Raw genomic sequence first — 11,574 nt, 5'->3', positions numbered from 1 at the left:
TTTGACATTGTAATCATCAACTTTTATTTGGAATGTATAAGATTTTCCAAGCAAGCTTTGAATTTCTTGAGGTACTTTATTTGGCTCTTGATTCTGCATAACATGATGTAAGGCCCATAAATTGTTAGTATAATAAAAACATTATGTTTAAGTATAAAATTGGAAGTGGTTAAGAATTTAGATTAGATACTTTTGAAGAAAGTTCCATAGCAGTTTTTTGAATTATTTTTTCTGCATCTTTATCAAAAAGAACAAAAGAAGCTGTCCCAGTATGATCCTTTACTTGGATTTGTAGTTTGTAACTGTATATAATAATGAGAGAAGTTAGAAAGTGTGCTTCATTTTGTTTTCCTATGCAATCATTTGAACAGTTATATAGTATAAACAATGTAGAATTTGGTCACCTAGGCATAGGGAACTGAGATTCAGAATTACAACTGTTGCACCAAAACATATTATTTTGTTGTTTTACTTTTCGCTTGCAAAGTTGACATGAGATATAATTCCACCCAAATTCTGTTTCTATGTTTACAATATCCGCATAACAGGTAAAAAATCTTTCCTGCAAAATTAGTCATTCTAGTTAGTTTTGATTGAATAATAAAGATTTAGATGTGAAATAGTTCAAGATAAAGAAAACCTTGACTCCTTCCACCCATTCTAGTGCTTTAATTTCTGCCAATGACATCGTAGTTTGCAATATCAATTCTGATTCAGATTTGGGTTTTTTGTCACGTGCTGGAATAGATCGAACAACATTATCGTATTCATCCTCAACAACTTTATATCTGAAGAAAGGAAGAGATAAAATTTTTAATTAAAAAATCCATTCATAATCCATCATAAAGAATTAGTAAAGTAAATGTTTATGAACCTGTCGATGAGCTCAAAAACCTCTGTAATGTCCAAATTGACGTAAACTTTAGTTGCACTTGTGGTGTTAAGATTCAGTTTGCCTTATTAAAAAAACCATAAAACACATTGAAGAATTTGTTATACACATTTTTTTTATTATTATATAAAAAGTGTTATATATACATATACTACCTATCTTTCAATACCTTTGAATGCTTTTACAGTTGTTGAAGTAACAATAATTATATAAGGACCTTCATCTTCTTTGAAGTCATTTTCAGTAATTGTTTCAGCACTTTCATCCCACAATGATATTTGTAGCTCTTTGTCCCTAATGGTACATTATAGCATTCAAAAGACATTAAAATGTGAGATTTGCTACCATTCATGATTAAATACAGTAGTTAAAAACAATCCTAGTGTTAATAATTGAAAGAGTGGAAAACTTCAATAAGCAATTCACCTCTATATTTACACAACCATGTAAAGTAAAAGGGAACACCTAGGAAGCCTAAAAGGAGAAAGAAGTTACTACAAACAAATTTAATTGAATAATAGAACATAGTAAACTCATACTTAACAGATAAACGTGTTGAATAAGTGATCACATAAAGGAATTGGGAACATTGTTAAATAATTTTCACAGTTTTTATAGTTAATAGCATGGTTTCATGGCAGGCTTGCCAAAATCACATGTCATAACCAATACCTATTGTAGCATTGAGTCCAATATTACTGAAACCAACTCCATTAAATAGTCTGAAAGATTTCAAAATATACAATTTGAAATTCAAGTATAACTTTTATGATGGGTGTAATGTGCATGTCATGTTCAATTTTTAAATAGAATTATATTCAGTGCAACCCTCTCTAAACTCCATTTAGAAATGGTACCTAGTCAACTTAACAGTGTGTGCAAGACTGGAAGGTCTTAACCCAACCCGGCTTCCCATCCATACTATAAAATTAATAATAATTATTGAATGTTACTGAAATAAAACTTAACATTTATATTCGATTAATTATAATAGAGTTGAACTTTATAACCATAAATGTGCAATACAGCCAGGTTGAAAAGTCCAATCTGGTCATTAGTGTTCAAACTGAGATAGAAGTACTTTTCAAGTAGATTTTTATAGTTCAAATATTTAAAAAGGATAGTTTTTCATATAAATAGGGTGGTGAGCTCAAACCCAGTTGGAAGGAAGATGAATAGAAATAAAAGTGCATGGGTTCAGAGACATTCATATGTTTCTTTTATCATTTAATTTTATCAGAATAGCAAAGAGAGTCACATGAAGAAACAAAAGAATTATTTTGAGGTAAATGGGAGTAAAATGAAATGTTCCTTACTCAGGTAGTAGAATTTGGAGATTTCTTATATTTGTAGAGCCATTGTGAAAGTGAACTTGTTCAATGGGTCCAACAGCAGTAAGTTTGCCAATTATATCTGCAAGTTTTTACACGTAAAAAATAATGTTTGAAGGATGAATTTTGATTAATTAAAATGGGGAAGAGGTGAAGTAAAACATAATTTACCTGTTAGGTAAGAATTGTCATTCAAACGATTGTTGATACAATCATATGTTGCAAATTCAAAGGCATGCATAGGTATGAGTTCACTTTCTTCATTGCACTCCTTAACCGAAGTTGTTAAGAGGAAAATGATGTTCAGATCATTTGAAACTGGTCTATAACCTTTATTTGTCACGATTACTTTAAAGTTTGAAATGATAAAGGTTCCTCCTTCACGTAAGATGGTACTAAATTTCTGAAACACATTCTTTCTTACAATTGCATGCATTAAGTTTTTCTGTAAAAAGGAAAATGGAAGTCAAAAGTTAGTTTATATATTATATTACAAATACAACGAATAGTTGAAAGATTTAAACATTTTATTGTTGTCAAGTATGATAACCTTTTCATCGATAAAGATCATGTCAAGACTAATGAAGTTATTTCCACTTCTTTTATTCACTGCTTTCCACATTCTGCATATTCTCACTCTAATTCTCCATGTCTCCTTAGCATCAGATATTTGATCAAGAAAGCTGTATCCTTTGGACATTGTTATACCGCACAGCTGCAATAAAATGTAAATGTATTAGAGATACTATTAAAAATGATAATGGAAGTTTTACTTTAAAAACAATGTAAAATAAAACCAGTATGTCTTTGTAGATCAATAAAAGTTTACAAATACGATATCATATACCTCTTGGTAAATTGGAAAATATTTCTTTGTACACTATGTTTTTAGCCAGGAACTGTGTTCGGTTTTTGTCATTTACTATCAAGATTTTAAGACCATTTCTATTAGTGACTCTAGATATTGCAACATATAACTGGCCATGAGTGAAAACAGGCCGTGGTAAAAATAGGCCTACTCTATTTAAAGATTGGCCTTGGCTTTTGTTTATTGTCATTGCAAATGAAACAGAAATTGGGAATTGTCTTCGCTTCAGAATGAATGGCCACTTCGATTCTGTAGGGGACAAAATAATTCTTGGAATAAAGACTTTAGAGCCAATATTTGTCCCAGTTATAATCTTTGCCTCAATAACCCAATCAGCAAGCTGGGTGACAATCAATCGTGTTCCATTACATAAACCTGCAGTTTGATTAAGGTTTCTCAATAACATTATAGGGATTCCAACTTTCAGCTTCAGCTCGTGTTTGGGAATTCCAGGAAACTCAAGTGAATTCAGAAACTCAACTGGATACAACATGTCTAAATCAGTAATGCTATTAGAACTTTTGCATACTGTATCTGAGCTAAGATAGACACGTTCTTCTTCATCAACTAAAGAAAGAATCTGATCATTTATTTTGTTAACAATTTCATTTGTTGGTGCTAAAATTGCTCTTTCTTGCAAGTATTGTGAGTCTTTCATCTTATCATGCATATCAGGATATGTGACATTAATGATATCAGCTATTGGATCTTTGGTTGATTTTATTAATAAATCCTCTGGAATCTCAATCCAGCTTTCTCCATCTACATTCTCAAATTCACCATTCCCAATCCTTAAAATCCAATTCCCAAAGGCTACAACAGATTGACCATCTTCCAAATTATTGAAATTTTGATTGAGCCTCATATTTTCTGTAAGCATAAATATCTCACAATGATTCCAAATTACAGATTTGTTTATGGCAGATGCAACAATATCTTCTCTTCTACCCTTTGGTATTACGGGCAAGATCTGTCTGAAATCTCCCCCAACAATAACTGTGACACCACCAAAAACTTTATTAGGATCAAAGTTACTGGAGAAGCGCAATATGTCTCTCAATGTTCTACCAAGAGCCTCAAAACAATGACGATGTGCCATAGGAGCTTCATCCCAAATTATCAATTTTGTAGCACAAAGCAATTCAGCCAACTGTGTTTTTTGTTTAATATCACACACTGAATCTTCATTCACACATAATGGGATACGAAATCTTGAGTGAGCTGTACGTCCACCTGGCAGAAGGAGTGATGCAATTCCTGAAGATGCCACTGCTAGAACAATTTCACCACGGGATCGAAGGAAAGACATTATTGTTTTATACACAAAAGTTTTGCCAGTTCCACCATGGCCATACAAAAAGAACATCTTTCCTTCACCTTTCAGAACAGCTTGGACAACCCGATCAAATACATGTTTTTGTAGAATGTTCAATTTTGTATATGAAAAGGCATACTCAGCAGCCAATGCTTCTTTGTCATAACTTAGTTCTTCTTCAAGCAGTCTGTTATTCCTTTCCCTAATAAGAGACATATCAGGTAAAGGCATAGGTGGATAGTCTTTCAATGACTTTCCAGCTTTATTCAAAAGCTTTTCAATTTCATATAAGGCATAATTTCTCAATTGATTTTCAGAAAGCTGAAGTTGATCAAACTGTAAGATTCGCCTCTGCCTAAATAAAATATCTTCTGAAAAATCTTTCCAATTCAATTCCCATATCTGTTCTGGCTATGAAACCTCACAAAAAAGAAGTATAGTCACAAACAATTCTCGAACTTGTTGTCCGGTAGCCCAATTTGATGCTTCTTTTATAGCATCATTCCACTCTCTATCTCCATCCAGTAGGCCAAGAGCAAAACATGCAGCTTTAAAAGAAGGACACAATTGGCCATTAACAGTTTTGATTTCATCAAAACTTCTAGCACCTTTTACAACATTTAATAGCATTCTAAGATAGAACCGTTCTCCACTTGAAGGGTGTGCATAATAGATTCTACCAATGGACCGACCTGACTTTCTTCTCCTCCATACTTTGTTTTTCTTGTCCCAAACCCATTTTGTTGGAAAGTCTTGGAAGGTTAGCTGCCTAGCATCTTCATACAGTTGATTTGCTGTCATCCACTCTGTAAATACAGTTTTCTCAATTCCTGGTCTATTTACCACATTATCCAAATATTCATAATCAGAAAAAGTGACCTGATTTTCATTTTTCATATGAAAGTTCAATCTCTGAACAGCTGGTTCATGGTGATGAATCTCAAACTGGAAAATTCTCCATGATGCTTCTGATGCTGATATATATCTGCAATCAAGATATGTTTTTATTTCATCTTTTTCTAATATAGATTCCATTCCATCATTTGAATTGTAGACTACATTTTCTTCCAAAACAGCAGTAACACGATCTGTGCCTTTATTAATGTATTTAAAAAGATACTTGATGGCCTTTGACCGATTACACCATTCAATATTTAAGTGCGACTGATACTTCACCAGCAAATCAATATTGTATGGGACAACATATCGATTGTCTAATTGAACACCATTTTTCACAACAAAACGGCCATCATCTCTTCTTCTATAAGTCGGAAAACCTTGGTCATCAATGATGGTTTCATGGACAAAACGTTTAGGGAAATGCTTGGAACAATTGTTATCAACCATGCAAGGAGAATTTGGCCTAGCTGCACCACATGGCCCATGCATCATGAATTGTTTAACAGCTTCATGTCCAATCGAATCTTCCAAACAATCTGGAATTTCAGCACTGATTATGCTATCAATATCTTCAGGAACTGGATATTTATCATTAGGATGCAAAAATAACAATATATGTGCATGTGGAAGACCTCTTTTTTGGAACTCAATCGTGTATACAACTGCATAAAATATAAATGAGGGAAGAAATTAAAATAAATAATGCGCAAGCATGGATGTTTCAGAAAATGATGATGATTATTAAAGGGAAAAATGTATCTTTAGTTTGTATTACCTGCAAGTACTTTTCCAAAATGCTGTCCTTTCTTTATGTCTTGCAAAAGTGCATCCAATTTTATTTTAAAAGCTCTTGAAACAATGTCTGGTCGGTCTTCCGGCTTTTGACCAGGAATCATTTCTAGGAAAGAAATGATCTCTGGCCATTTAGGATTGCACGTAAAAGTAAGGAAGAGATCTGGATAGCCTGCCCACCGACATATTGCCATGGCATCCTGATAGTTCTGAATCATGTATCTTGGGCCACCAGTGAAAGAAGATGGTAAAACTATCCGTTTACCAATAGATGCTCGAGTTGTGTCTCCTCGTAGTACTGTATCTTTAAGACCACTGTATATCTCAGCTCTTAGGTAGTCTTGTTTTTTTTGTATCCACCTCAAACGAATTCCTTCAATACAACAGTAAGCATCAACAATGAATTGCTGGAAAAGTCTACCACCAGAAATTAAAGTATTGCCTTCACTAAGTCGTTGTTGAATACGGAATGCATAATATTCTCTCATCGTGACAGTGGAATTTTCGGTTTCTTGCATTGAGCCTCTTAATCTTTTTGGTATACCAAGATAGAAGCCATCCTCACCATAAGGGAAAAGCAGAGGATATTGCATAGCCATAAAAGCTGGATGGATTTCACTTATACGCCGGAGCCCACGATGACGATCCTCAACAATAATATCACGATACCCATTATTAGGGTCAAAATCATTCACAATAAGACCAGCAACTTCTGAGGCAGTAGGTAGATTATACTGTGAGGAACGATTGGTACGACAACTAATGAGACGCAATCTGACATCTGCAGTATTACATTGAGTGTAGCGATCCCTGGCCATTCTGAAAACCTTAACCAAAGCATTGTTTTCATCAAGCATATGTATTAGAGAGTTAACAATTTCGGGATCAATGCCATCATTTTCTTTATCAGATGAAATCGACCTTATCCTATGCTGCACTTCATTCTCTGTATCAAATATGTAAAGTTGAGCAAATTTTGGTTCCAATCCTTCAACTGGTAACAAAGAGCCAATCAAATGATGATTCTGTCCATTTAGCCTGAACACATAGGCACCATTTCCATCATTTACAGTTCTGTCAACTTTTCCACCCATTGATGTTATTGCAAACATTGCATTATATCTCCGACAGTTGTCATGGAAATGCACAAATGAAGGCCCTTCGTAATTCAGCAATTCTTCAAGAACTGGAGGTGCGTGTTTTAACAAAGGCAAATAAATTAGTCCTTCTGAACAGCACAACGAAAACTTAGGTTGTGATGGTCTTCTTGACTTCACATTCCTCTCTTCATACCATAGAATAGCCCCACAGCTCTCACAAGTTTGTGTTGGCTTTCCAAAATTCCATGGTTCAGTGAATTTACCTATTAGAATCAGCAATATCCAGTGGGAGTTACATAGCATGAACAACGACGTCAAATATAAATTTCAAAGGATTTGGAAGTAATCAATAAAAGGGAACTTACGCTTCAAGGGGACATTCGAAGTCGTAACTTCAGTTTGTGTATCCCGCTGAGCCAATAAATCTATCAATCAAGAGATGTGGCATGAGAAGGAGGCCAGTTAAAAGAAAAGGGAACAAAACCAACAATGAGCACAACTAAACTAATTACCAACTAATTAAAGAAAGTAATTTTTTAAAAGAGCATAAATAATTTCTTTAGTAGGTTTTATTTAAATTTAAAGAATCTAGAAGAAAACCAAGTTTTAGTTAGAATGTTAAATATATAATTGGTACCTATCGTAACCAACTTGTTTAGCTCTACAATTAAATAGATAAATTTGAACAATTGCTAGCAGGGTTAATGGAGAGAGTCTTATTGTTGATTTTGCTGCTAACGGCCAAAAGAAAGAAAACAGCCAGCTATTTATTTATTTCAGCTTGTTACGTAGTTCGGTTTACTGATGTAGTAATGGAAAACAAACTGGATTTTGACTGGTTTTTCAAACATTCATATGCATGTATTTTCATTTGGATGTCCATACATATACTTTTAAAAGGCATGTGCACAAAAGAAAAAAAAAATGAAAAGGGAAAAATTAAGTTCAATTCCATTCATTACCTGTAGGGGCAGCAATTTCAGCAGGGCTTATCACATGGATCAAGTGCTCATTATGAAGATCATCTGCTGAATTTAGTCTTATTAGTAGTGCAAAGATAGTTTCCAAACAGCCATTGCAAATTATTAGTACAACAAAAGTCTAACCTGATATAGTATTGGATTCATGTGAAGTGCTCCCAAAGATAGTATTCGCATTATTTGGAATAAAATCAGTTGCCACCTCTTCTACCATCACATCCACAGGAACATCTAATAAGTTCTCATCTATAACTTCTTTGTCACATCTTTGGAGGATTTCGTCATTCAATTGAGGGAGCACCAGCGTATTTTCCACATTACTAAAATGAAAATCACATCCAATGATAGGAGCATTTACTAATTGTTTGTTGATAATTCCCGCTGTTTTTCCCGATTTCAATCTCTTAGTAGCGCCATTTTTGTCATGACTTTGAAAGGTACAGATACCAGAACCATACGAAATAGGTACCTCAAATAGATTTCCCTTCGTGGTTTTATGTTGAAGGGTAGAGGTACCAGGACCATATGAAATAGGAACATCAAATAGGTTCTTAGGATCCACTTCACTTCTACAACACATCTCTACTTGAGTTTGGATAGCTCTTTTTTTATTTAAAATCAAACGCCTTTTTGACCTTCTAGCTCGTGCTTCATCCATAACTATCTTAAATAATATACTTGTATTATCGAACCACTAACACAACATTACCGCTAAGTACTCACCATATTTGTTAATTACTTGAAAATTTATTAACTGGGAAAATACAAAGTTTTGGTAGTTTGTGAATGCTATAAAAACAAAAATGTTAAAACTTCTAACGAAAAGAATATTAACAATAAGTCATATAATTTATCAGTAATAATAACAACACTATGTAAAAGAGTAGCTAACTACTTCTCATATTTTTTAATGACTTGAAAATTGATTGACGGGATAATAGAAAGTTTTGGTACAATTGTGACTACCGTTAAAATGAAAACTTCAAAACCTCTAATAAATAGAATATGAACAGCCTATCAAATAATTGACCAATAATAATAACATCAACAATAAAAAAGAGCTAACCTTTGGTAAGAAAATAAGTAGTTAAAAAGCCTCAGTTCGTTGGCAACAGAGTTTCCCAATTTTATAACAATCTCCTGTGGAGGAAAAAAGCACACCAAATAAGGGCATAAACTGTAAAAACATAGATGACAATAAGCTATTTAAAGACCCTTTATCATATAAGTTATGAACAAATTTTTATGGTAAATCAGAATATACTATCACGCAATCAGGTATACAAACTAACCATAGTATACAAACATTATGAATTGGCCACAAACCTCATAGTTTTTTCAAGAACATTAATCAAATATGCAAAATTAACCAAAACCCAATTAGCAAATTGCAGAAAGAATGTATTCAGCATTATGTGTTCACCCATCATATCAAAAAACAACCATAAAACCAAGAATGGCTAAAATAAAAATTAACACTTGCTCATAGCTTCTTCAACATTTGCTCATAGTTTCCTCCCCAAAAGCATTAATCAAATGCGTAAAATCAACTGAGACCCATTGGCAAATTGCACGATAAACTAATACAGCATTATGTGTTCACCATCAATTTACAAACTAACCATAGTATACAAACATTATAAATTGGCCACATAGCTCATAGTTTTTTCAAGAACATTAATCAAATACGCAAAATCAACCAAAACCCAATTAGCAAATTGCAGAAAGAATGTATTTAGCATTATGTTTTCACCCATCATATCAAAAAACTACCATAAAACCAAGAATGGCTAAAATAAAAATTAACACTTGCTCATAGCTTTTTCACTAAAATCAACCAAGACCCAGACAGGGAAATTGCACAATAAACTAATAATATCATAATCCAACCATAAAGTTCAAACATTTATGAAATGGGTATAAAAGAATAATAATTTTTTTTTTTAAAACCCACAAAAAAATTATGCATTCCCAATATACCATTTTTAAAACACCAGGAGTTCCAACGCCTTTGGGTGAGGTCTTGTACTTGGCGCGTTTAATGACATGCCCACTAACCATCGATCAAAGTAAAATTCACTGCTGAGCTAAAATCCAAAACCCCCGAAAAGAAAATTGTGAAAGCACGATTGGGAAAAAGGGTTTTTTGCGTTGTGTACGGACGAATAAGAAGAAGGGAATCAAAAATACAGAAAAAGAGAGAAATTTTTTGCTTTTAAATGGGTTTGCTTGGAATGATATGTGTGTGCGTTGCTGGCTTTGGTTTTGGGCTTTGAGAGAGAGCGCCAATGATGAAGGTGGAAGTTTTTTGTGTGACAAAAGGAGAAACTAATGAAACAGAAGATAAACATGCGAAAACAAAAAAACTTATATAATTAAAGAATAAAAATTATTCACAAAAAGGAAGGAAAGCAGATGCAGATGAAAGAAAAGAGTAATCGAACCTTAGGAAGAATTCGTTTTGCTGCTCAGGACCATTAAAATTGTGAAGAAAAGTACAATTGGAATAGATGCAGAACCACCAGGACCATTAAAACTGTGAAGAAAAGTACAAAATGCAGAACCTCTTCTATATAAGATAGAGAAATACCAAGAAGCATGCATCATTGATACCGAGATATTCTTTTGAAATTCCATAGCATTCATTGAAGAAGAGGGGAGCTGTATATTGAAGGAGAGTAAGGATTTTGGGTTTTGAGAAGGGGAGGTGAACCTAAAAATACACGGGTGTGAAAGAGCAGAATGTTTTATTCACCCCAAAAACAAAAGCACAGCGTTAATTGACTGAAATTGGTGTGTACACGTGGCACATAATTAGAGATCTAAATTGGAGTTGCAATCTAGACACGTGGCACAAAATTAGAGTTTTAATTTAGAATTCAATTTCACACTCTCTCTGCTTCACCTATTATTTTATATATAGATTATACGTATTTCCATATACTTTTTTTACTTACACATATTTTCACACGTATTTTCAAACACATTATTTCAATTTTTAAGTGCATGTATCAAACACCCTCTTAATTTCCAAAGCTGAATTGCTCGCTAATGTGCTTATTTAGCATGGTCTTTTCCCACTCAATTATGACATAATATTTGTGAACTGTGATACTAGGCCAATCAAAAACAAAGAGGTTTTGATTGATTAAGCTGTGACTAAAAATTCCATCTCAATATATAATTGACTGGATTAGATTTGGAATATCAGTAGTGTTGACGTTTATGTCAATCCTGGACGATGGAATTATTAAGCACCAGAGATAATTAAAAATGGTTTAAAACTTTGAGATTAAGCATATTTATCAACAACAACAAAAAACTTTGAGATTAAGCATGAAATGAAAAACAAGCCAAATTAGCCAATGACAAGAGCCAAAGAATAATGGGAGCAAA

At 33.4% G+C, this 11,574-nt stretch overlaps 1 protein-coding gene across 1 annotated transcript; it reads right to left on the bottom strand.

Annotated features, from left to right (window-relative positions):
• Positions 1-468: 468 nt before the first annotated feature.
• On the bottom strand, positions 469-8,758 carry LOC115980212. Its single transcript, XM_031102488.1, has 12 exons — positions 8,305-8,758; positions 8,161-8,223; positions 6,082-7,461; positions 4,866-5,968; positions 3,147-4,817; positions 2,774-2,938; positions 2,395-2,668; positions 2,209-2,305; positions 1,062-1,186; positions 875-956; positions 641-788; positions 469-522 (listed from the first exon to the last, which is right to left on the bottom strand). Exons 1-12 carry the CDS (start codon positions 8,756-8,758, stop codon positions 469-471), a joined length of 5,616 nt encoding a protein of 1,871 aa, XP_030958348.1.
• Between the last annotated feature and the right edge of the window lie 2,816 nt (positions 8,759-11,574).

This window comes from Quercus lobata, chromosome 3 (genome assembly GCF_001633185.2).
Source record: "Quercus lobata isolate SW786 chromosome 3, ValleyOak3.0 Primary Assembly, whole genome shotgun sequence".
In the NCBI taxonomy this organism is placed as follows: domain Eukaryota; kingdom Viridiplantae; phylum Streptophyta; class Magnoliopsida; order Fagales; family Fagaceae; genus Quercus; species Quercus lobata.
Note: the sequence above shows the minus strand (reverse complement) of the source record. Positions and strands in the feature narration are given on the sequence as shown.